Raw genomic sequence first — 27,353 nt, 5'->3', positions numbered from 1 at the left:
TGTGTAAACAGTGTTCACAATGAGTATCAAGTTGCTTGCTTTCAAATCATGCAGCTGTCCTCACAATCCCCTATTTTTAAAGCAATTCTTTCCTTATTTCATTCTGCACTTTTTAAGAAAGACGCAACAGTAAAAGAGAATCTTTACAGAATTTGCCTTCCAGCAAGATCCTCCTTTGTCTTCCCAATGGATCCCACTGTAAGGGATAGGATTTATGCACATCTGGATAAGAATGATGTGATCAAGGATAGTCAGCATGGTTTTGTGAAGGGCAGGTCGTGCCTCACAAACCTTATTGAATTCTTTGAGAAGGTGACTAAGGAGGTAGATGAGGGGAAAGCGGTAGATGTGGTATATATGGATTTTAGTAAGGCGTTTGATAAGGTCCCCCATGGTAGGCTACTGCAGAAAATACAGAGATATGGCATTGAGGGTGAGTTGGAGGTTTGGATTAGGAATTGGCTCTCTGGAAGAAGACAGAGGGTAGTAGTTGATGGCAAAGGTTCATCTTGGAGTGCCGTCACTAGCGGTGTTCCGCAAGGATCTGTTTTGGGACCATTGCTGTTTGTCATTTTTATAAATGACCTGGAGGAAGGGTTAGAAGGTTGTGTGAGCAAGTTTGCGGATGATACGAAAGTCGGAGGAGTTGTAGACAGTGAGGAAGGATATGGCAGGTTACAGCGGGATATAGAGAAGCTGCAGAGCTGGGCAGAAAGGTGGCAAATGGAGTTCAATGTAGCTAAGTGTGAAGTGATTCACTTTGGTAAGAGTAATAAAAAGATGGATTACTGGGCTAATGGTAAACTACTTGGTAGTGTGGAAGAGCAGAGGGATCTTGGTGTCCATGTACACAGATCTCTGAAAGTTGCCACCCAGGTAAATAGTGCAGTGAAGAAGGCATATGGCGTACTGGCTTTTATTGGTAGAGGAATTGAGTTCCGGAGTCCTGAGGTCATGCTGCAGTTGTATAAGACTCTGGTGCGGCCGCATCTGGAATATTGTGTGCAGTTTTGGTCGCCATACTATAGAAAGGATGTGGAGGCACTGGAACGGGTGCAGAGGAAGTTTACCAGGATGTTGCCTGGTATGGTAGGAAGATCCTATGAGGAAAGGCTGAGGCACTTGGGGTTGTTTTCATTGGAGAAAAGAAGGTTTAGGGGTGATTTGATAGAGGTGTACAAGATGATTAGGGGGTTAGATAGGGTTGACAGTGAGAACCTTTTTCCACGTATGGAGTCAGCTATTACAAGGGGGCATAGCTTTAAATTGAGGGGGGGTAGATATAGGACTGATGTTAGGGGTAGGTTCTTCACTCAGCGAGTCGTAAGTTCATGGAATGCCCTGCCAGTAGCAGTAGTGGACTCTCCCTCTTTATGGGTATTTAAGCGGGCATTGGATAGGTATATGGAGGATAGTGGGTTAGTGTAGGTTAGGTGGGCTTTGATCGGCGCAACATCGAGGGCCGAAGGGCCTGTACTGCGCTGTATTCTTCTATGTTCTATGTTCTATGTTCTATGATCCTTTGCCTCTGAGCATTTTTTTCAGAGTTAAACCTGATGAGAGGAATTTTGAAAGTCCATTTACAAAATGCAGAATATCATAATCCAGATGGTCTACAATTACTGGCACTGAGACTACAGCCCAGACACCAGAGCACTGACGGTTAGCTGAGGTGTTTGTAACCGTGGATTTTTTTTTAAGCAATCTACATTGTTTCAGGCAGCTATCTTTGGAATAATTGCATCTACCCACACATAAAAACCTCAACAAGCCTAACTTTGTGTCTGGGCCATGAGTGTTTCAGAGGAAGGGAAAGAAAAGATTTTCTATTCACCTGGCAGTAACTTTTCTTGAATAATTTCTTTAATTTATACTTTGTAAGTAACTTAGATTCATGCAGCATATATCTCGATGCAATTATTTCAGTTGCATCTATTGGTGTTGTGCTGTTAGGTCAACCCTCGGGGCATTTAAGATGTCCTTCGACATGTTTAACTGGTCTGGGGCTGCACTGTAGCTCAGTGGTTAGCACTGCTGCTTCATAGCGCCAGGTACCCCGGTTCAATTTCAGCTTCGGTCAAATGTCTGTGTGGAGTCGGCACGTTGACCCTTTTGGGTACTTCAGTTTCCTCCCACAGTCCAAAAATAGGTTCCCCATAGCCCCGTAATGTCCAGGGATGTGCAGGCTTGGTGGATGAGCCATGGGAAATGCAGGGTTGGGGCTGGGTTAGGATGGGAGGATCAGTGCGGACTCGATGGGCCAAATGGCCTTAAACTGCACCGTGAGGATTCTATCATTCTTAGTGCATTAAGTAATTGACCCTGTCAATATGTCTGGATGTAATTATTCTCCACCTCACTTTGTGGCTTTTGTATAGCTGTAAAGAGCCTGGTTTAAATTCATAGCCATTTACAAGAGCCATTCCAAGTAATCACTCACCCTTTCCTTTCAGTATGTTACAAATCTGGTATTATTCAGGATGAAGGGCCTATACTGAGTGCTGCAATGTCTTTACAGTAGGGTTTTACACCTCAAAATGAGTAGAATTACTTTTTATTGATCAAATGCATTGGATTTCAAGAGAAAGCTAGCCTGTATCATGTCTGTCATTCCCAGTAACCTCAACAGTTGCACAGACTTTGTTTCCTTGGGAGGAGCCTTTAACTTTCTTTCAGGGAGATGTAAGAGAAGTGATCCATGGATTGTTGCAGCTTTGATAACCATGGGTAGCCCAGTCCCCTCCATGGTGTGGTGTGACCGGTAGTAAAATCTGATGTGAGTGAAAAAGTTTCCAAGTGCCTCGCAGCACTGGGGACGCAGGTTCAATTCCAGCCTTGGGTGACTGTCTGTTTGCACGTTCTCCCTGTGTCTGCGTGGGTTTCCTCCGGGTGCTCCAGTTTCCTCCCACAGTCCAAAGATGTGCAGGTCAGGTGGATTGGCCATGGGAAATGCGTGGTCATAACGATAGAGCGGGGGTTGAGTCTGGGTGGTTTGCTCTTCGGAGGGTCCGTGTGGACTCGATGGGCCGAATGGCCTGCTTCTGCACTGTAGGAAGTCTATGATCCTATCAAGGCTCGCTTTCTGATATTTTCCTCCCCACCTCACGCAGCAATAACGTCTGCATTTTTTTTCATCTTGCTCAAATTCAACTCTCCTTTTCCAATTCTCGTCTCCTTCAATTTTTAATATTTATTCGCATGTGGAATGTGGGCATCACTGGCTGGGCAGCATTTATTTCCCATCCCTAGTTGCCCTTGAGAAGGTGGTAATAAGCTGCCTTCTTGAACTACTGCAGCCCACCTGCTGTAGGATGGTTCTCAATGCTGTGAGGGAGAGAATTCCAGGAATTTTGACCCAGCGACAGTGAAGGAGCAATGATGCGATGGTGAGTGGCTCGGAAGGGAATTTGCAGGAGATGCTGTTCCCATGTATCTGCTGCCCTTGTCCTTCTAAGTGGAAGTGGTCATGGGTTTGGAAGGTGCTGACTGAGGATGTTTGGTGAATTTCTGCAAGACAGAAATTTATCTCTTTTGGTAATTAAGATCAGAGCTAGAATAGTTGCGTGCCGCTCCTGCAGGATGTGGGAGGTAAGGGTCACCCCTGGTGTCCCTGCTGACTTCATGGGCTGCTTCAGTACCTGAGGAGTCGCAAATAGCCCTATCCAAATAATCATCCAATCCCATAGCAGAATCAGAGAAATGATACAGCACAGAAGAGAGGGCAGTCGGCCCATCTTGTCCATACTGACCCAAAGGAGGCCGATGCCCTTTCTAATCCTGGTCACTGCCCATAGGCCTGCAGATTACAGCACTCCGGGTGCACACCCAGCTATGTTTTACAACAGGTTAGGATCTCTATCTCCACCGCTGACACAGGCAGCGAATTTCACACACCGGTTATCCCTCTGTGTGAAGAAGTTGTTCCTCAGGTCCCCTTTAAGCCTTGTGTCACTTAGCTTGAATTAATTAATCCTGGTTTTTGAACTCTGCCAATGTAAACAGGTTCCTCCTGTCTACTCAATCTCCACCCCTCACAATTTTGTAGACCTCAATCGTGTCGGCCCTCAGCCTTCTTCGTTCCAGTGAAAACAGCCCCAACCTCCCCTCAAAGCTACAATTCTCCAGCCCGCATGGAAAAGCACAGCAGGTCAGGCAGCATCTGAGGAGCAGCGGAGTTGACGTTTCAAACATAAGCCTTCATTAGGAATTAGCCCTTCAGCAGAAGAATTGAAATGTCAATTCTCCTGCTCCTCTGAACTCGTTCCTGACGAAGAGCTTAGGCTTGAAGCGTTGATTCTCCTGCTCCTGCTGCCTGACCAGCTGTGCTTTTCAACTCTGATCTCCAGCATCTGCAGTCTGCATTTTCTCCTAATGCTCCAACCCTGGCAACATTCTAGTAAATCTTCTGTGTACACTCTCTCCAGAGCCATTCCATCCATCCTTTTACATCGAGGTGCGGGTGTTGGATTGGGGTGGACAAGGCCGGAAATCACATGACACCAGGTTATAGTCCAACAGGTTTATTTGAAATCACAAGCTTTCGGAGCGCTGCTCCTTCGTCAGGTGGAGTGAAGGGAAGCAAAAAGCACAGAATTTATCGGCAGAGAGACCAAAAGATCGTACAAATGGTGTGAGTGGAGTGTCGATAGACAAGTCTCTGCAGGTGATCCAAGTGTCAGGCGGTGAGAGTGAAGTAGGTAAAAACAATGACTGCAGATGCTGAAAACCAAATCCTGGATTAGTGGTGCTGGAAGAGCACAGCAGTTCAGGCAGCATCCAACGAGCAGCGAAATCGACGTTTCAGGCAAAAGCCCTTCATTATGAATAAAGGCAGTGAGCCTGAGAGATAAGCTCGAGGAGGGTGGGGGTGGGGAGAAAGTAGCGTAGAGTACAATGGGTGAGTGGGGGAGGGGATGAAGGTGATAGGTCAAGGAGGAGAGGGTGGAGTGGATAGGTGGAAAAGAAGATAGGCAGGTTGGACAAGTCCGGACAAGTCATGGAGACAGTTACTGAGCTGGAAGTTTAGAACTAGGGTGAGGTGGGGGAAGGGGAAATGAGGAAACTGGTGAAGTCCACTGAGAGTGAAGTGTCAACAGCTGATTACCAAGTGAAGAGATGATCTATAGTTCAATTAATTGAGGCAGTGAGATAATTGCAAAAGATTAAAAATAAGGTGGTGCTGGAGAAAGGCCAAATGACTAGAATAGCATGATAGCCATAAGAGTCAATCGTCCAAACTAATTAAGGTAGAGAGATCATAACAACTTATCAAAGGGGTGGTGTCAAAACAGGACAGTAAGGAAGATTTTACAAATACAGAACAACATGTTTGGATTATATGTAGTGCAGTATGAACTCAAGGTCATGGTTGAGGCCATTTTCATGGTTACGGAACTTGGTATCAGTTTCTGTTCAGCGATTCTGCGTAGTTGTATATCTCAAAGGCCGCCTTGGAGGACGCATCCCTGAAGATTGGAGGCTGAATGTCCTTAAGCGCCGAAGTGTTCTCTGACTGGGAGAGAACATTCCTGTCTGGTGATTGTTGCCAAGTCCATTCATCCGTTGTCGTAGCCAGGAGTAGCTAGCACGGCCAGCCTTTATAGCTAATCCTTAATTGTCCTGTCATGGTGGTGGTGAGCTTCTTGAACCATTTTGATGACCACGGTGGCTCAGTGGTTAGCGCTGATGCCTCACAGCTCCAGGGACCCGGGTTCAATTTAAAAGTTGGGCCTCTTTCGTTTGGAGTTTGCATATTCTCCCTGTGTCTGTGTAGGTTTTCATTGGATGGTCTGGTTTCCTCCCACTGTCCAATGAGGTGCAGTCTAGGGAGATACAGGGTTACTGGGCGAGGGTGGGTGGGTACATTTATGCGGGATGCTGTTCAGAGGGTCAGTGTAGACTCAATGGGCCAAATCACCTGCTCCTGCACCATAGGGATTCTATAATTCTATGATTTGGGGTGCGGAGGTATGGTTCCAGGCTTATGGACTGAGGCCACAAATCGGCCTCAATCTCAGTGAATGGATGGAACATAGTGTCAAGGGGCTACAAGGACTGGGCCACAGTCAGTGCTCCTAGCCAACTCCAGGGCTGTCTCCCCTTGCAGTTTAGGTTTTGGGCCTGATCAGTGCTGTGGCTGGCCTGGGATGACAATGTAGTCAAAGCAGGGGCTGCTGAGGTCCTCGCTAGGGGAATGTGTTGGTTCTTCCTGTGGTAGAACAAAGGGCAGTACCAAGTGTGATGGAAGAGCAGTTTGTGGTAGTGAATGAGGGAGGGAGGAGGTGGGAAGGTGCCCTCAGTGAGTGAGTATGAAGTGCAGGGGGCAGGAAGCGTCAGTAGTTTGGGAAGGATGAGGTAGCTGGGTGCTGTTGAGTGGACATCATGCCGGGGTGAGAGTTGTCGCCCATGATCCATGAAGCGGCAGGGTCAGAGGACCGGTGGCCGTGGGAGTGTGAGGCAGCAGAGAGAAGATGGTGGCATTCACCTCTGGAGTGGAGACCATCATAGACCTTTCCCCTGCATGGCTAAACATCCTGCCTCAGCCAGGCTGCAGTGCTGACCTCGGTGGTGATTTGGTTGTGTCCAGCTCTAAATCCTTGTCCTCTTCCCCACAACACCTGCAGCTCCCTGTTTGAGAGCAAATAAGGCTCTCCTTTCCACAGGACCATTTCCTGAAGGTCCACCTTCCAGCTCCACAACGTAAAGGGTCATTCCTGCCTCAAAATGGTGGAACTGGTGTCTCTGTGTCTTCGATATGGCATCTGCAGTTTAAGCCAAAACGTAATAGATGTTAGGGTGCAAGTTCAAAGTTTCTTGAAAGTGAAGTCTCAGGGAGACAGGATGCTTAAGAAGGCATTTGGTACACTTCCCTTTGTTGTGAAACTTGAAAGGATTCCGAAAAGATTTACAAGGATGTTGCCATGGTTGGAGGGTTTGAGCTACAGGGAGAGGCTGAATAGGCTGGGGCTGTTTTTCTGGAGCATTGGAGGCTGAGGGGTGACCTTATAGAGGTTTACAAAATCATGAGAGGTATGGATAGGGTAAATATACAAGATCTTTCTCCCCTGACTAGGGGACACCAAAACTGGAGGGTATAAGTTTAAGCATGGTAGCTCAGTGGTTAGCACTGCTGCCTCACAGCGCCAGGAACCTGGGTTGAATTTCAACCTTGGGCAACTGTCTGTGTGGAGTTTGCACAGTCTCCCAGTGTCTGCATTGGGTTCCTCTGGGTGTCCCGGTTTCCTCCCACAGTCCAAAGATGTGCAGGTCCGGTGATTTGGTCATGCTAAATTGCTCAGTGTTCAGGGATAGATTAGATTACTTAGTGTGGAAACAGGCCCTTCGGCCCAACAAGTCCACACCGCCCCGCCGAAGCGCAACCCACCCATACCCCTACATCTACCCCTTACCTAATACTATGGGCAATTTAGCATGGCCAATTCACCTGACCTGCACATCTTTGGACTGTGGGAGGAAACCGGAGCACCCGGAGGAAACCCACGCAGACAAGGGGAGATATGTAGATTATATGCATTAGTCAGGGGTAAATACAGGGTAGGTGAATGGGTCTGGGTGGGTTACTGTTTGGAGGGTCAGTGTGGACTTAATGGGCTGAAGGGCCTGTTTCCACACTGTAGGGATACTAATCTAAAGGTGAGAGGGAAAAGATTTAAAAGAGACCTAAGGGGCAACATTTTCACACACAGGGTGGTGCGTGTATGGAATGAGCTGCCAGAGGAAGTGGTGGAGGCTGGTACAATTGCAACATTTAAAAGGCATCTGGGTGGGTATATGAATAGGAAGGTAAAAACAAGGACTGCAGATGCTGGAAACCAGAGTCTAGATTGGTATTCCCAATTCCTCTGCCTCAGCTTTATCTGATCACAGGAGGACCAGTTGCACCGCAGAACACACCAGATGGCCTCCTTCTTTAGATTAGATTCCCTACAGTGTGGAAACAGGCCCTTCGGCCCAACAAGTCCACCGATATCATTTATTGTATCCGTTGCTCCCGATGCGGTCTCCTCTACATTGGGGAGACTGGATGCTTCCTAGCAGAGCGCTTTAGGGAACATCTCCAAGACACCCGCACCAATCAACCACACCACCCTGTGGCCCAACATTTCAACTCCCCCTCCCACTCTGCCAAGGACGTGCAGGTCCTGGGCCTCCTTCACCGCCGCTCCCTCACCACCAGACGCCTGGAGGAAGAGCGCCTCATCTTCCGCCTCGGAACATTTCAACCCCAGGGCATCAATGTGGACTTCAACAGTTTCTTCATTTCCCCTTCCCCCACCTCACCCCAATTTCAAACTTCCAGCTCAACACCACCCTCATGACCTGTCCTACTTGCCTATCTTCCTTCCCGCCTATCCACCCCACCCTCCTCCCTGACCTATCACCTCCATCCCCTCCCCCACTCACCTATTGTACTCTTTGCTACTTTCTCCCCACCCCACCCCCCTCTCATTTATCTCTCCACACTGCAGACACCCTGCCTCTATTCCTGATGAAGGGCTTTTGCCCGAAACGTCGATTTTCCTGCTCCTCAGATGCTGCCTGACCTGCTGTGCTTTTCCAGCACCACTCTAATCTAGACATATGAATAGAAAGGGTTTAGAGGGATATGGGCCAAATGCTGGCAAATGGGACAAGATTGGGTTGGGATATCTGGTTGGATGGACAAGTTGGACCAAAGGGTGTGTTTCTGTGCTGGACATCGCTGTGACTGTATGTGGAGCTCTATAGATGAGGATATTCAAAAGGATGCAGGAATGGGGAAAGTAGCCACTATTGGTGTTTACTTATGTGGATGTTATCAAATTGGAGCTGGGTTTTGATGCATCGTTGTTGGATTTAACACGAATAAAACACAGAGGTAAAGACAATGACTGCAGATGCTGGAAACCAGATTCTGGATTAGTGGTGCTGGAAGAGCACAGCAGTTCAGGCAGCATCCAAGTAGCTTCACAGTCAACGAATAACAACGGCACCCCAGTTCAAATTACTTAGATTAACTTACTTACAGTGTGGAAACAGGCTCTTCAGCCCGACAAGTCCACACCGACCCGCCACCCACACAGACCCATTCCCCTACATTTATCCCTTCACCTAACACTATGGGCAATTTAACTTGGCCAATTCACCTAACCTGCAGGTTTTTGGATTGTGGGAGGAAACCGGAGCAGCCGGAGGAAACCCACGCAGACACGGGGAGAATGTGCAAATTCCACACAGTCAGTCGCCTGAGGCGGGAATTGAACCCGGGTCTCTGGCGCTGTGAGACAGCAGTGCTAACCACTGTGCCATCATGCAGTCCTGCTGCAACTGAGGCACTGAAATTGGAAATGAATGCTCATGCAAGGACGTCAGTCCATTGCCATTGGCATTCACTCAGCAGTGTGTGAGCCTGTCCCCTTGCTGGAAGCCTGGCTAGTAAGCTCATTTAGTACCTGCCTGAGAAACGGGGTAGGGAATGGGGAGGGCTGCTGAGAGCAAGCCTTGCCACACCTCCCGATGTGACATCCCTAGCCATACTCTTCCTCCGATCGCCCTCCTGTTTCTGGGTGAGTGAAGTAACCGCACCACCTCTCCAGTGGCATTGCAGAGTTCAATAAAGGTTGGCAGCTTTCAGCAGATGGGACCTCTACCCCCTCCTGACCCCCCCCTCCCTCCAAAGGAAGTGCCCTTCCTTCTCTTAAATACAGTCCAATTACTTCAATGAGAATAAGCTTTCAAGCACTTAGTAACAGGAAATAGGAGCACGAATAGGCCATTCAGCCCTTCGAGAATGCTCCACCGTTCAACATGGTCATGGCTGTTCATTCAACTCAGTCCCCTGTTCCTACTTTCTTCCCATTCCCTTTCATCCCTTTACCCAAAAGATCTAAATATAATTCCTTCATGAAAACAGTCACCATTATCTCATTATTGTCTTTGGTTAACCTTGGAGAAAGTGAGGACTGCAGATGCTGGAGAGCAGAGCTTAAAAATGTGTGTGTTGGTTCACCTTGTCCCTCTTCTGTACTAAGATAAAATAGTTATTTTAGAAATTGTTTTTTTTTAAAATAGTCCACGAACTGTATACTGTGAAAGAAAACACATAGCTGGCCAAGTAATTCAAGCAGTAACTTAATAGGAGGCAAACAGAGAATTCTGGAGAAACTCAGCAGGTCTGGCAGCATCTGTGAAGAGAGAAACAGAGTTAAAGTTTCAGATTTGATATATTCTTCTTCAAAGGTTCTGAGTTTCTCCAGCATTCTTAGTGCCTGTTTCTGATTTCCACCCTCCGCTGTATTTTGCTTTTTAATTCAATATGAGGAATCTGTTGTCATGGTTCAAGATATCATAAGAATTCTTTGCTGACTTACTCTCTAGATTGCAACTGACTGGCACCCTACAAGTGCCTGTATACAAAAAGAAAATGTATTTTTAAGCAGCCTAGCGTCCCTAATTTCTGGTGGCCTGGGTTGCAAGAGCTATGCAAGAAGCTAAGAATCACTGAACTATATCCCTTAAATTGATGTCACCAGTGAATAGAAACTGCTAACGTTCCGAACTTTCCAAATTAACCCCAAAACCTCGTTGATGCAGGCAGGAAAGGCCAAGACAGAAACACGTCTGTTGTGCATGCACTGATCTGTTTTGTCATGAGTACTGACGTTAGTATTATAATGATGGGGAGAGGAACTGCTCCTGGGCATAAAGTCATTAGAAGTCGAAAGAAGGGTCCAGTTATCTCCAAAAGCAATAATACAAGTACCATCAGGCATGCTGCGTTTGCAAAGATCTCAAATTGTAACAAGCTCAAGGGGCTAAATATTCTGTTCTTGTTCCTATGTTCACCTAACATTTCAAGATAAGCTGCTGTGCAGTCAATCAAAATGTGTGGTGTTATTATTTTGAGGAGTTACAAGTCTTGGCTGTTTTGAGTCAGCAAGGCAAGTTGCTGCTTTCACCTTTCTAGGTTTGTGGAATCAATTGAAAACAAGAAAACTGCAAGATTTACCAGGACCAAAATTATGAATGGGCCTGCTGTCTTTTCACAACAGCACTTTATGACAACTATCAATGCACAAAACATTTTGCATCTGTTGCATGCAGGAAAAGTTGAACTCAATGTGAGCATTGAATGAGTTGTGAAGTAGTCATAGAGGCAACTGACAAACTTTCACGCAAGAATATAAAAGGTTGCAGCAGGAGTATATCATACAGCCCATTTTGCCTGATCCACCATTCAATGCATTCATAGCTATATTCGGTTTTAACTCCAAGCTCCCACCCTGAGAGACCAAAACTCTGTCAATCTCAGTCTCAAATGTATTCAATCATAGAACACCAACCGCCCCTAGGATAGAAAATTCCAAAGATTTAGAATCCTTTGGGCAAAGAAATTTCTCCTCATCTGAGACCTCAATGATTCAGCCCTTATCCTGAGATTCTGCCCACACATGTCAGCTTAAGCCCCTTCAGAATATGGTACATTTCAGGAGATCTCCTCCCATTCTTCTAAAAGCAGAGAATAGGGACCAAGTTTACTCAGTTTCTCATTACTGGGCAACCTTGTCACCCCAGGAAGCAATGTGGTGAACTTTTGCCTCCGATGCAAGTATATGTGTTCTCCTCCTCGAGGCAGGTCCATGGGGATTAGTGACATAACCATGTAATGGTGCTACGCTTTTATTTACCACGAGGAGACTTACCTCAAGGCTACCTCAACCAGGATGGACATTGGTTGTTTGCAATCTGATTTGCATATGAACCATCTAGCCACTTAGCTGATTGTATCACTCCCCGACCCAACATAAGTGTGTCTTTGTCTAAATATGGAGACCAAGAACTGCACATTATATTCCAGGTATGGTATCACTAAAGCCCTGCATGACTGTAGCCAGGCTTTCTTATTCTTAAACTCTGGTTATTCCCTTGTATTGGAGGTCAATACACCATAGGCATTCCTGATGGCTTTCATGCCAACTGTCTTATGTTTCTCAGTGAATGCACCCAGACCCTGAATATCAACATTCTTTTCTATAAAATGTTGCTTCTCTCTTCTAATTTTTCAAGTTGATAATATTTTGCTCCAACAATTCAAAACAACTGTTTGCTTGTTTGCCCATCTTTAGTTGTGCATACCTTTGACAGGACGTCCATGTCTTAACTTGGTAGTCCAGTGCTTGAATATCAACTGCTGTGATTCAGCCACAAACAAACAAAAATGTGCAAATTCTGCCAAGAAAATAACCCTGAGGTTTTTAAAAATCTGAAGTCTTTCTCCGATTACCTTTTAAGGGCTGTCTTTTTCCAAACTCGCTGCTGCATCTTTCCTCTCCCCTCCCAGCCCAGGTCTAGTGTCCCAGGCAGCACATGGTATGATAAAAGCCAGAATTTGCTACACCCCTTAGGTCCCTTATTCCCAACTCACCCTAAGCCTTTGCCGTCTAGTTCTGGACTCCCCCATCCCAGGGAAAAGACCTTGTCTATTTATCCCCTCATGATTTTATAAACCTCTATAAGGTCACCCCCTCAGCCTCAATTCTAAACTGTGAATCCATGGCATAGGCTGCTAATGGTGCATAAAAGCCCCAGTGATTTGTGAGAGGTCACTAAGTTCCTTCACCATCAAGGACATCACAGCCATGTTTAACCCTCTTCTGGTCTGCGGTTCACACATAGATGTTCCCAGGCAAGGCAACTGAATGTCGATCAGCAGTTCATGTTGCAATCTGTTCCCATGCCTGTTCCATCAATCTTCATCTGTCTCTCCCACACCAGCCTGCTCCCTAGCTACAGCCAATGACATTGGGGCCAACACATGATCCTTATAACTTAGATGAGATGAAGCAATTAGAGTCATAAAGTCATAGAGATGTACAGCATGGAAACATATCCTTCGGTCCAACTCATCCATGCCAACCAGATATCCTAACCTAATCTAGTCCCATTTGCAAGCACTTGGCCCATATCCCTCCAAACCCTTCCTATTCACATACCCATCCAGATGCCTTTTAAATGTTGTAATTGTACCAGCCTCCTCCACTTCCTCTGGCAGCTCATTCCATACACGCACCACCCTTTGCGTGAAAAGGTTGCCCCAAAGGTGTCAATTAAATTATTCCCCCCTCACCCTAAACCTATGCCCTCCAGTTCTGGACTCTCCCACCCCAGGGGAAAGACCTTGTCTATTTATCCCCTCATGATTTTATAAAGCTCTGTAAGGTCACCCCTCAGCCTTAATTCTAAAGACTTTGCACAAAATTCAAGAACAATTGCAGGGAGTAAAGAAGTTTGTATTCATGAAAAACGAAACCATGCTGTTGAAGTTTTTCATCTTGCACTCCATCAGGACAGATGCAAGAATGCCAAATTTCAAAAGGAGTAGCAATTTATATTGTGAGCAGATAGGACACTAATTGGTTGGCAAGAGAAATCTGATTGGTCATCATGTTGTCATGGAAAATACAAGTTCAGATAATTTTTGACGAATTCAATAAAAAGTCCCATTTGCCTGCAGAGGACATGAATACATGCAGCTTCTGGCATTGTTAACCCCTTTGAAATTTGATATTCTTGCAAAATGGAAAAATTCACCAGCATGTTTCTTTCTTCAACCTAGACTTAAAATTCAGAAATTTATGGAATGAAGAAGAATCCTTTTGGAGTCGGTTTGTAACCAGGAAATGAGTAAATGTTCACTCCCCTCGGGTACAGAGTCTGGGAACAGCAGGAGAGGTCGAATGAGAGAACAATACAGTGAAGTATTTCAGAACCTGAAACCATAGCAAAAGGAACCAGATCATTGAGTATTCAGAAAACTCACAGAGCAGAATCCCTATGGTACAAAAGCAGGCCATTCGGCCCATTGAGTCCACACCAACCCTCTGAAGAACGTCTAACCCAGACCCACTCCCACCCCCCACCCCAACCCTTCATTTCCCATAGCTAATCTGCCTAACCTACACATCCCTGAACACGATGAGTAATTTAGCATGGCCAATTTACCTAACCTGCACATCTTTGGATTGGGGGAGGAATCCGAAGCAACTGGAGGAAACCCACGCAGACACGGGGAGAATGTGCAAACTCCACACAGACAGTCGCCCGAGGCTGGAATCGAACATGGGTCCCTAGCACTATGAGGCAGCAGTGCTAACCACTGAGCCACCATGCCACCCTCAAAGTTAAGCTTTACAGGAAAGAGAAAAGAATGATTAGCAACCGGAAAATAAACTAACAGTTGAATATCCAAAGCAAAAAGTGTGATTGACTGAACATTTGGATTCTGTCACAGAATGGACCAGATGTATCGAAGCAGGAAAGAAACTGTTCTTTCTAACCTTTAGGAGCAGCTTTAGAAATATGTGATATTTTAAGAACACATTCACTGGCCACTGATTGTAGCAGTTCTCCTTTAATGTACAGGTTCTGGTTTTAATGAGCCTGCCACTTGGAGTTTCACAGTAAAGGTCACTTGCATAATTTAGATCGCTCCTGTGTAGGTGCACAAAGTGACATCTGTGAGACGACTTGTGTGAAGATGCAAACGCTTTTTTCCCCCTGAATAGAGAGAGGACACTGAATCTGTCACAAGCTCTTGCATGCATTGTGATTACTATTGAGTCCAGCAAACACTCCTTTCTCAACCGGTTCGATATGTCAGTGCTCTGTGAGGAGCTTAATTGTACTGAATAATATTCAAAGGGCACCTTTCTTGTCTTGACTCATAATGGTTTCAATGCATGTTCATCGCAAACAAAGGAACTACACTTGCTTGGAAATTGTGGTCAAAAATGACTGGATTAAAATCAAAATCCAGACTTCACAAGTCTAATACTCCTTCAAGTTCTACATTGTGAAAATCGATGTTCCTCAAAGTGCCATGTTAAAACAGTCAATACTCCTTTTGTCCTTTGTCGTTTGGTATCTTCGCATTTTAATGCTGATGGAACTTTGGCAAATCATTGGCAGGAAAATCTGTACTTTTTTTGTGTCATCAATAGAAGTTGATATTCTCACTGAATTTGAAGACAATAATGCATCTTCGATTTCAGATGTGTTTGAGTTTCTCTTTCTGACATCACCTGAATCTCAGTGAGATCCATCAGAGAGCATTCTTTATTTTTTGTAAACAGCCATGAGTGATAGTGCGTTGCATTTTCAACTGTCCAAAGTCTTTTTAAGGACTGCAATCAGCACTTGATTAAAGTACCAAATTTTTAAAATCCTTTGTCAGTGTCTAACCAATGTGCACTTTCAGGGTACAAGAAACTGGTTGCATTAGGGTGTTACATTGACTTTAGGAGATACTTATTCACTCGACTTTGTCCAAGTTTCTTGTTATTACACCATGGTTTTGTCAAGCTGTGTAAGTGCTGGTTAAATGTCACTAAGCACACATCAATGGGCTAGACCTATCAAACTCTGGAAAAATGTCTTGAATTATCTTATTTAACATTTGGAATTGTAGTTTGAAATTCATGCAGCATCCCCAACACATCTCCTGACTCAGAAATTGGAAAGTACCACACTTCGCAGCCAATTAGTACAGCTCTAATCAACTTCGGAAGAAAGTAAGACTTTCATTTATATATCCCTTTCACACCCCCTGATCACATCTTAAGTCAAATGTATTTATCTGTGATGAATTCATAGAAATACAGCTAATCTGGCACTACAAATGAAAACAAAATCTGTTCATTAAAGAGTTCATAAGAGGTTAAATTATGTTTTTCAGCTTAGCGTTTTCTTCAGGTAATGCTAATGATCCTTTCAGTTATCAATTAAACTGTCTGTGTAACAAAGCAAACAGGATCCAAAATAGGGGAACCTGAAGCATTCTTTTAGTAAAATTGATTGAGAGATAAATATTAGCCAGCACATCATGGTATCTCCTCAATTTATCTTCGAAGTGGAGTATTATGTTGTAAAATCTAAGTTTGTACTTTGGCTGCAAGAATAGAAGAGCACAATGTTATTTGAATGGAGAAACACTGCAGAAATCTATAAAACAGGGGGATATTGGAGTTGTTGTTCATGGATCATAAACAGCTAACATCCAAGTTCAGCGAGGGAAAGAGAAGGCAATTGAAATGTTAGTCTTTACAGAATTAAAAATCACACAACACCAGGTTATAGTCCAGCAGATTTATTTGGAAGCACTAGCTTTCAGAGTGCTGCTCCTTCAGGTAACTAGTAGGGCAGGATCATAAGACACAGAATTATAGCAGAAGATCACAGTGCCATGCAATTAAAATGATATTCTGAACAAAATGGTGTTTCCAAATACACCTGTTGGACTCTAACCTGGTGTTATGTGATTTTTAACTTTGTCCACTCCAGTCCAACACCAGCACCTCCACATCTTTATTACAGAAGAAATGGAGTTTAAAAGTACAGAAGCTTTGCTGAAAATATTACAAGATACCAGTCAGAGCACAGCTAGGATACTGCGAATAATTTTGGGTGCTTTATCTAAGAAAGATATTCTCACACTGGAGGCAGTCCGAAAAAGGTTCAATCGGCTGATCCTGGTTATAGAGGGACTCTCTTTTGAGGAGAGGTTGAGGGCCTGGACTCATTGAAATTTAGAAGAATAAAGGATGATCTTATTGAAACAGACAAGATTCTTTTTTTTTGAGAGTAGATTCGGGCCAGCACAGTGGCTCAGTGGTTAGCACTGCTGCCTCACAGCAGCCGGGTCCCAGGTTCAATTCCAACCTTGGGTGACTGTGTGGAGTTTACACATTCTCCCCATGTCTGCAAGGAAACCTTCAGGTGCTCTGGTTTCCTCCCACAATCCAAAAATGTGCAGGATTAGGTGAATAAGCCATGCTAAATTGCCCATAGTGTTAAGTGTATTAGTCCAAGGTAAATGTAGGGAAATGAGTCTGGGTGAGTTACTCTTCAGAGGGCTTTTAGATTAGATTACTTACAGTGTGGAAACAGGCCCTTTGGCCCAACAAGTCCACACTGACCCTCCGAAGAGCAACCCACCCAAACCCATTCCCCTACGTTTACCCCACCACCTAACACTACGGGCAATTTAGCATGGCCAATTCACCTAACCTGCACATTTTTGGACTGTGGGAAGAAATCGGGGCACTCGGAGGAAACCCACGCAGACAGAGTGAGAATGTGTAATCTCCACACAGACAGTCGTCTGATGCAGGAATTGAACCCGGGTCTCTGGCGCTGTGAGGCAGCAGTGCTAACCACTGTGCCACCGTGCCGCCCCTTTGTTTTCTTTTTGCAGCGAGGCCCGATTAGGCCCTCTCCTTTCGAAACCCCCCTCTCCCCTCACCCTAATCACTGACTCTCTCTGAGCATCGAGTCCTGTTCCCCCCCCCCCCCCCCCCCCCCCCTTGTTGGGCCGAAGGGAATCTAGATGTGGAAAGATTGTTTCCCTTTGCAGGAGAATTTAGGATCAGAGGGCATCATTTCCGAATAAGGGGCTGCATAATTTTGACAGAGATGAGGAGGAATTTCTTTTCTGAGGATAGTGAATCTGGGCGGTGTTTTACTGGAGAGGGCGGGGTCACTAATATGGTCATTCCTCCGTATCCGCAAAGGTTCTGTTCCAAAGAACCCACGCGAATGAACAATTTTGCAAGTGCAGAGCTCATTTAAAAATAGGTTAAAAGTCACAGATGCTTGAGCTTCTCGCGCAGATGTTGAACTTCGTTGTTATGTAGTTTTTGGCACAGAGACGTGAATTCCCATTTCATGGATACAGAGGATTTACTCTGCGTACAGAGCTAATCAGTAGAGGAATCGGGGCTGATGGAGCAAAGACAGGACTCTAGATTCAACGATTCCAGGGTGGCACAGTAGATCATTGCTGCCTCATAGCGCCCATTCCACCCACTGGCAACTGTCTGTGGGAGTTTGCCTCTCTGTGTCCGAGTGCTCCGATTTCCTCCCACAGTCCAAAGATGTGCAGGTTAGGTAGATTGGCTATGGGATTTGCAATGTTGCAGGGATAGGAAGGGGGGGGGGGGATGGGTCTAGGTGGGATGCACTTCGGAGGGTCAGTGCAGACTCGATGGGCTGAATGGTCTTCAACACTGTAGGAATTCTATGAGTCTATGATTATCAAAAGAGCCATGATCTCATTGAGTGGTGGAATAGGCTTGATGGGCTGAATGGTTTACTTCTGGTCTTATGGAAATAATTTCATAGGGACCTTTTCCAACTCCTGAGAGACAGACAGGGCTTGGTTTAGCAGCTTCAGTACTGCAGGACTTACTCAGTCTGGTACAGGTGAGACTTGTGTGCTCAACTTTCTCAGTTGGAACTTGTCACCCATGACCCAATGCCATTCGCGATGACCATGACTGACAGTCCAACTCAGTGACCTGTTCTGGCTTTCTCTCCATATCTTTTGATCCCTTGAAGAACTTTTTTCCAACTCCTTCTTGAAAACATTCAGTGTTTTGACCCTGTTACGGACCAGGCCCGACCCATCAAAACATTTTTAAGCAGGTAGCCCAGACCGTAACTTTGCAATTTGTTTTACGTAACTGTATCATGGATATTCCTGGAGTGAATTAGCTGATTCAACTGCCAAGTTTTAAACAAACAGAACTTTTTTTTTTACAAAATTGTGGAATGAAACACAAAGAATAGAAAATAGAATACCAGATAATTTCTCCAAACCAAAAACATGACAGATTATCCTGACTTAATGATGCTATTGTGAAAATACTTGCAACAGCCCCAATAAATGCACCCCTTAGCACAAAGAGTAAAAATGGAACAAACCATGGCTTACAGACTTGAAGTTAGAGAGAGCATTCCTGGCTGGACTTATCCCTGCAGCCATCCTTCACACACACTGCTACTGAACTGAATCAAAAACTCTAATCTAAACGAAGGCTAGCTCCAAAAAGGGCCCCAATAAACCTTTCAAACCCAACCTAGTTAGAGCCTGGCCAATTATCCCCTCTCTGAAAAAACACTCAAAGTCATAGTAACCTTGTAAAAAGGCCAGCATTGTGACACCCTCAACTGCTTTCTGTGACAGAAAGTTCCACAGGCTCCCCACTCTCTGGGTGAAGAACTTTCTCCTCATCTCATTCTGAAATGGCTGACCCTGTATCCTCAAACTGTAAACCCCGGTTCTGGACTCCCCAGTCGTCAGGAATATCCATCATATGTCTACTGTGTCTAGTCCTGTTTGAACTTTATATGTTTCTGTCAGATTCCCACCTCATTCTTCTGAAGTTCAGTGGAAAGGGAGACTGGAGAATAATTTAAAATAAGACACCATTCTGTTCTCTCTCAGAAAAGGATGATGATGGTCAAAATCGAGGAGGTGATAATTTAGCGACATTATTGTGAGACTGTTAATCCAGGGATTGAGGTCCTGTTTTTGGGGATCTGGGTTCAAACTTTGCTGTGGCAGATGGTGAATTTGAATTAAATGAAAATCTGGAATTAAGAGTCTAATGATGGCTATGAAATTGTTGTTGATTATTTGAAAAACCCATCTGGTTCACGAATGTTCTTCAGGGAAGGAAGCTGCCATTGTTACCTGGTCTGGCCTCCATGTGACTCCAGACGCACAGCAATGTGGTTGACTCCCAACTGCCCTCTGGGCAATGAAGGACAGGCAATAAATGCTGGTCTAGCCAGCGACGTCTATATCCCGCGAATGTTGATTATAGGAGTGAGTGGGTCCAATTAAAGGGGACAAATTTATGTCCAGTTCTGGTCGCCTCATTACCAGAAGGATGTGGATGCTTTGGAGAGGGTGAAGAGGAGATTCACCAGGATGTTGCCTGGTATGGAGGGACTAGCTGTGAAGAGAGATTGAGTCGATTAGGATTATTTTCATTCGAAAGACGGAGGTTGACCGGGGAACCTGATTGAGGTCTACAAAATCATGAGAGGTATAGACAGGGTGGATAGCAAGAAGCTTTTTCCCAGAGTGGGGGACTCAATTACTAGCAGTCATGAGTTCAAGGTGAGAAGAGAAATGTTTAAGGGAAATTTCACTGGAAAGTTCTTAACACAAAGGGTTGTGGGTGCCTGGAACGCATTGACAGGGGAGATGGTAGAGGTGGGCATGATAGTGTCATTTAAGATGGATCTAGACAAATACATGAATGGGCAGGGAGCAGAGGGGTATATATCCTTGGAAAATAGACAACAGGTTTAGATAGAGGATCTGGATTGGCACAGACTTGGAGGGACGACGGGCCTGTTCCTCTGATGTAATATTCTTTGCTGTTCGTTGTGTGTTCTTAAAAGTGGCTTCTAAAATTGTTACTCACGTGAAGCCAAATACAACAAATTCTGAAAATCTAAAACAAAAACAGAAAATGCTGGAGAAACTCAGCATCTGGCAGCATAAAGGGTCACTGGACTCAAAAATGTCATCTGGGTTTTTCTCCTCAGATGCTGCCAGATCTGCTGAGTTTCTTCCTGTTTTATTTAAAATCGTGTTGGCTTTACTGAGAAATAACTTAAAGTTAAAACAAGCAAATGTATATGTTTTTATTTTGCAGCTTTTTGAGTTTATGAACTTCATGGCTGAAAACTTCATCTTTTGTTACATGGGTGTTGCACTGTTCACCTATCAGAACCACATCTTCAATGCACTCTTCATTTTTGGAGCCTTTGTATCCTTTTATGAAACGTTTTGTTATGGTTTTGCACTAATGAGAAAATTGAGAGACGGTTTGATTTTACGTTTCAATTCTTTGTTAACCTGAGGCTCCTGATGAAGGGCTCCTGCCCGAAACATCGATTCTCCTGCTCCTCGGATGCTGCCTGACCTGCTGTGCTTTTCCAGCACCACTCTGATCATGTCTCTGATCTCCAGCATCTGCAGTTCTCATTTTTGCTCCGCGCAGGAATTTGTTTGACGACAGTGACAACACTTTTATCTTTGAAAACAGCAAGGAGGGAGTAAGGAAATCCAACATGGCAAATTTAAAAGAGACAAATAGAGGAAGGGAACTGGAGGGCTTTGAGCATGGGATTCCCTGTAAGTAGCCAATGCAGCTGAAAAGGTTAATGAGGGAACGAAGTTGAGAACCTCAAAATCAGAGGAAGGTTGAGTTTGAGGGATGGGGAATGAGTTGATGGAGTCAGGGTTGGAGGGTAGGAGTAATGAGAGGTTTAAAACGAAGGTGAGGATTCTGCAGTGCTAACCTTGGGGCAATTGTGAGCTCATGTGGGTTAGTGAGAACTATAGTGAGGGGTGAGAATAGCCATTTGCATTCTGGAATATCAGCAACAGTGCTTTGGATACTCTTGGGCACTTACTCAGAGCTGAAGGATGAGGCTCCAAATGTGATATCAATTAGCAACTGGGTCTGAATGAAGGTTTGAGCAGCACAAGATATAGCCATGTATCAGAGGTGGAAGTGGTTGACCTTCATTACAAAGAATATCTCTGGATAAATACTTAGCTCAGGGCTGAACAGGTCAGTGTGTTGGAGGCAGTCTGACTCCATCTGGGAAAGTGATTGGAGAGAGAGGGGGATGGAATTGGGAGCATGAAGTTTGCAGTGAGAACTGAAGACTACAGCTTTGGTCTTAGCTATGATTATCTGGAGCAAACTGCTGCTCATCCAATCCTGGTGTTTCAAAGGCAGTCAGGGTGTCTCTGAGCTCCTGCTACACTTGGTAAGAGAGGGAGGGAGGCCAGGAGAGGGAGAAAATTCCTGAGTGAAGGAAATATCTTTGCTTTTAAGAATGATCTTGGACCAGTGGGTGGTGCTAGCAGATAGTCCCTCCAAATTTGTTGATCAATGACTTACCCCATTGGATATTAATCATACTCTATCTCCACCAGCTGAACTTGAAGTAGTAAAGATGTGGGTAAGATGCAGTAGATAAGAATTCCCTCCTCTTTGACTCCAAACCTCTTGGAATAAGGACCAATATTCCTTTTGCCTTCCTGATTACCTGCTGAACCCAAGGGCTAGCTTTCTGTGTTGTGCACTTCCATGAGATGAGGAGGAACTTCTTTACTCTGAGTGTTGAGAGTCTTTGGAACTCCTTGCCACAGAGAGCCGTGGGGTAGAGTTCTTGTCTATATTTAAGGCTGAGATAGATTCTCGGTCTGTCGGGGAATCAAGGCTGATAGGGAAAACACAGGAAAGTTGAGGTGAGGAATGTTGGATGAGCCATGATCCCATTGAAAGTTGGAGCAGGATTGAAGGGCCGAATGGCCTACTCCTGTTCCTATTCCTTATTGTTTATGGATCGTAATAGGAGAAATGACTGGTTGGGAGAGGCTGAAACATCAATGGTGAGTGGATAAAATTCTAACCCCAAGAGGCATCAAGGGGTATGGGAGGAGAGAGTGGCAATATGGCTTTGAGATGGGGGATGAGTCACCATCGTATTGAATGGGCTGAAAGAACCGAGGAGCCTATTGCTGTTGTTCTGTGCTTCTGTCTGCGTTAACCAGATCGGATTTGGAATGGTTGACTGCAGAATAACTTTCTTTTGTGGACTCAACTCTGAACTGAGTCCACTTTTGGAATGGAGGGGCTTGGTTTCCATGGATAGCAATGTAATAAGGGGCTGTAAATGATACTAAGCATGGTCATAGACCGATTGGCATGTTCCACTTCCTGACATCGGAATCTGGAGAGCTCTCAACAGCTTTTCAAATTCAATCTTTAAATTACCATAGCCTGCTATAATCTGGTCGTCCCTTCACCTTCACATACTGGAGCCATTCAGCCCCTCGACCCTGCTGCACCATTTAACACAATCGTGGCTCATCTCATTTTGGCCTCAACTCCACTTTCTTGTCTGTTCTCCATAACCTTCACTCAATTACTAATTAAATATCTGTCTGTCTCTATCTCCTCAAATATACTCTATATCCCAGCATCCACCACACTCCTGTGGAATGAATTCCACAGATATTTGACAGTAATTCCTCCTCAGCGCTGTTTTAAATATACTGCCCCTTTTCCTAAAACTATGACCTCCCATTCTAAACTGCCCCCTTTGGAAACATCCTCACTACATGTACTTTATCAGCCCCCTTATGTACCTTAAACATCTCTATTAGATTTTCTCTCTTTCTTCTAAACTCCAGCAAGTTTGGGCCTAAACCTTTCGATCTCTCTTCATAAAGCATACCCCTCTCCTGCAATTTAGGACATTTATAACCAGCAAACCGAAAGACCTTCATACCAAAACCTGAATAAAATGTCAAAGTTTCTGCATTGAATCATTCAGCACACTAAAGTCATAATTTCCAGTGCAATGAGTTATTGATTTAACATGGTTAAGACTAAAATTGGGCCCTTGAAGACAGAAACAGGGGAATATATTACGGGGAACAAAGAAATGTCTGAAGAATTGATTTGGTATTTCAGATCTGTGTTCACTGGGGAAGACACAAGCAATCTCCCTGAGGTAACAGTGGCTGAAGGACCTGAACTGAAGGGAATTTATATTTTCCACGAATTGGTGTTGGAGAGACTGTTAAGTCTGAAGGTTGATAAGTCCCCGGGGCCTGATGGTCTACATCCCAGGGTACTGAAGGAGGTGGCTCGAGAAATCGTGGATGCGTTGGTGATTATTTTCCAGAGTTCAATAGATTCGGGGTCGGTTCCTGCGGATTGGAGGGTGGCTAATGTTGTACCACTTTTTAAGAAAGATGGGAGAGAGAAAGCAGGAAATTATAGACCAGTTAGTCTGACCTCAATGGTGGGAAAGATGGTGGAGTCAATTATAAAGGATGAAATTATGACACATCTGGATAGTAGTAACAGGATAGGTCAGAGTCAGCATGGATTTATGAAGGGGAATTCGCGCTTGACTAATCTTCTGGAATTTTTTGAGGATGTAACTCTGAAGATGGACGAGGGAGATCCAGTAGATGTAGTGTACCTGGACTTTCAGAAAGTGTTTGGTAAAGTCCCACATCGGAGGTTAGTGAGTAAAATTAGGGCGCACGGTATTGGGGGCAAAGTACTAACGGATTGAAAGTTGGTTGGCTGATAGGAAACAAAGAGTAGTGATAAACGGCTCCATTTCGGAATGGCAAGCAGTGACCAGTGGGGTACTGCAGGGATCAGTGCTGGGACCGCAGCTTTTTACACTATATATTAATGATACAGAAGATGGTATTAGTAAGAACATTAGCAAATTTGAAGATGATACTAAGCTGGGTGGCAGGGTGAAATGTGAGGAGGATGTTAGGAGATCACAGGGTGACCTGGATAGGTTAGATGAGTGGTCAGAGGCATGGCAGATGCAGTTTAATGTGGATAAATGTATGGTTATCCACTTTGGTGGCAAGAATAGGAAGGCAGATTACTACCTCAATGGAATTAATTTAGGTAAAGGGGCTGTACAGAGAGTTCTGGGTGTTCTTGTACACCAGTCAATGAAGGTAAGCATACAGGTACAAGCAGGTGGTGAAGAAGGCTAATAGCATGCTGGCCTTAATAACAAGAGGGATTGAGTATAGAAGCAAAGAGGTTCTTCTGCAGCTGTAGAGGGCCCTGGTGAGACCACACCTGGAGTACTGTGTGCAGTTCTGGTCTCCAAATTTGAGGAAAGACATTCTGGCTATTGAGGGAGTGCAGCGTAGGTTCACGAGGTCAATTCCTGGAATGGCAGGATTACTTTACACTGAAAGACTGGACCGACTGGGCTTGTATACCCTTGAGTTTAGAAGACTGAGAGGGGATCTGATTGGGACATATACGATTATGAAAGGATTGGACACTCTGGCAGCAGGAAACATGTTTCCGCTGATGGGTGAGTGCTGAACCAGAGGACACAGTTGAAAAATACGGGGGTAGACCATTTAGGACAGAGATGAGGAGAAACTTCTTCACCCAGAGAGTGGTGGCTGTGTGGAATGCTCTGCCCCAGAGGGCAGTGGAAGCCCAGTCTCTGGATTCATTTAAGAAAGAGTTGGATAGAGCTCTCAAGGATTGTGGAATCAAGGGTTACGGAGATAAAGCAGGAAGAGGATACTGATTATGGATGATCAGCCATGATCATATTGAATGGTGATGCAGGCTCGAAGGGGAGAATGGCCTACTCCTGCACCTATTGTCTATTGTATTAGAGTTATAGACATTTATAGCACAGAAACTGACCCTTCGGTCCATCTCGTCCACGCCGACCAGATATCCCAACCCAATGTAGTTTCACCTGCCAGCACCCGACCCATACCCCTCCAAACCCCTCATATTCATATACCCATCCAAATGCCTCTTAAATTTTGCAATTGTGCCAGTAACCACCACTTCCTCTTGCAGCTCATTCCATATACACGCCACCCTCTGCATGAAAGAATTTCCCCCTTATGTCCCTTTTGTATCTTTCCCCTCTCACCCTAAACCTATGCCCTTTAGTTCTGGACTCCCCCACCCCAGGGAAATAGCAGACAATTCTTTGTGTTGAGGGAGTGGGATGAATTACAGGGGATACAGAGTCTTAATAATTCGGTTCAGTTGGTAATCACGATGTGACAATGGGTTGAAATTGCTCATAGAGTCCAGGAATGTGTAGGTTAGATGCATTGGTCATGGGAAATGTAGGGTTATAGGGATAGGGTAGGGGGATGAGTCTCTATGGAATGCTCTTGGGAGGGTCAGTGTGGACATGTTGGGCTGAATGGCCTGTTTCTTTAAAAAAAATCAGGGCAAGGAAAGTAACAGAAGTAGTTCACTCCAAGAGAAAAGTCAACTGTCAATTTACCAGAAAGTTCCATTGATCCAAGGCTCACTCCGTTTTACAATTGTCGGGGTAGCGCAGCTCAGATCTGATTTCTGATCTTTATTGTGCCACAGAAATTGTTTCTAATGCGACCCTTTTCAACTTGGAGCTCGGCTAACTGTAAGATGAAGATGTTGAATTCTGCAGGTTGTGTATGTAATTGTTAACAGTACACATATTCCATTGTTTCGCATGCTGCTGGGTCAGACTGTAACTGAACTGTCAAATGACCAGGATTAGCTCAATGGCTGCTTTATTGGTTAAGACAACAGGCTCTGTATTGTTTTATTTTGTTATTAAGAGGGATCCACCAGGTTCCCCAGTAATTTTGTCCCTCCCTTGACGACTTGACGAATTTTATAGCACAACATAGGCCAAAGCAAAAAGCTCTGTCGGCAATCTGTCAGGAGTGTGTGACTTGCACGTTGAACCCGGTGCAATTGTAAATGTGTGGGAGACCCGCAGGGTATGAGGAGATCTGACAGTTAAACATACAAAGAGCCAAATGACTACAGCTTTGGCATGAGGTTCTGATTTGAAGTAAAACTAGACAGATCCAACCAGTTGAGAGGACGATACTGTCCAATCCTGTTGAGTAATTGATGGAGTGCTTGACATCTTGAAAGCCCATAAGGTGCAGGAGAAGAATTAGGCCATTCAGCCCATCAAATCTGCTAGGCCATTCAGTCATGTTTCAATCCTAATCTCCTGCGTTCTCCCATACTTCTTGATCCCTTTGCCAAACAAGAACCCATCTGTCTCTATCTTAAAGGCACTCAATGACTTGGCCTCCATAGCCCTCTGCAGTAATGAGTTCCACAGATTCACCACCCTCTAGCAGGAGAAGTTCCTCTTCATCTCAGTTCTAAAGATGGTCCCTTCACTCTGAGGCTGTGCCTTTGGGTCCTAGTCTCTCCTACTAATAGAAACATCTTCTCCACATCTACTGTATCGAGGCCTCTTAGTGTTCTCTCAGTTTTTGTCATATCTACCCTCATCCTTCTAAACTCTGAGTACTGACCGAGAATCCTCAACCGCTCCTCATGTGACAAGCCCTTCATCCCCAGAATCATTCTTGTGAAGCTCCTCTGGAACCCCCTCAAATGAAGGGGAGGCTAAAAGTGCTCATGATATTCCGAATGCAGTCTGACCATATTATTATATGTCATCAGCAATACATGTCTGCTGTTGCATAACTCTTGAGATGAAGGCTAACATTGCATTTGTCTTCCTAACTGCCAAGTGAACCTGCAAGTTAGTCTTCAAGGAATCCTGATCTAATACTCTGAAGTGATTTCCAAAGCCTTTCCCCACTTAGAAAATAGCCTGTGCCTCTATGCTTCCCACCAAAGTGCATAACCTCACACTTTCCCATATTGTATTCCATCTGTCACTTGTTTGTCCCAGTCCTGCAGCCTCCCTGAAAACAGAATGAAACCAAAAATATTGCAGATGTTGGAAATCTGAAACCAATACACCTAAGGTCATAAGAACCAGGAGCAGGAGTAGGCCGTCCGGCCCTTTGAGCCTGCTCCACGACTCAATAAGATCATGGCTGATCTTCTCGTGGATTCAGCTCCACTTGCCCACACGCTCTCACATATTGCTGGAGAAATTCAGCAGGTCTGGCAGCATCTGCAGAG

At 44.8% G+C, this 27,353-nt stretch overlaps 1 protein-coding gene across 2 annotated transcripts in view; it reads left to right on the top strand.

Annotated features, from left to right (window-relative positions):
- Positions 1 to 27,353, top strand: part of LOC140478698 (sodium/hydrogen exchanger 9-like) — a 480,261-nt gene that overhangs the window by 236,884 nt on the left and 216,024 nt on the right. For both annotated transcript variants that reach the window (XM_072572000.1, XM_072572001.1), the window contains exon 10: positions 20,508 to 20,621. In XM_072572000.1, coding sequence (XP_072428101.1) covers positions 20,508 to 20,621 — 114 coding nt within the window. The remainder of the gene's footprint in view (positions 1 to 20,507; positions 20,622 to 27,353) is intronic.

The sequence above is a fragment of the Chiloscyllium punctatum genome, chromosome 6, assembly GCF_047496795.1.
Source record: "Chiloscyllium punctatum isolate Juve2018m chromosome 6, sChiPun1.3, whole genome shotgun sequence".
In the NCBI taxonomy this organism is placed as follows: domain Eukaryota; kingdom Metazoa; phylum Chordata; class Chondrichthyes; order Orectolobiformes; family Hemiscylliidae; genus Chiloscyllium; species Chiloscyllium punctatum.
The sequence above is the reverse complement of the archived record's forward strand: the minus strand, read 5'-3'. Positions and strand labels throughout refer to the sequence as shown.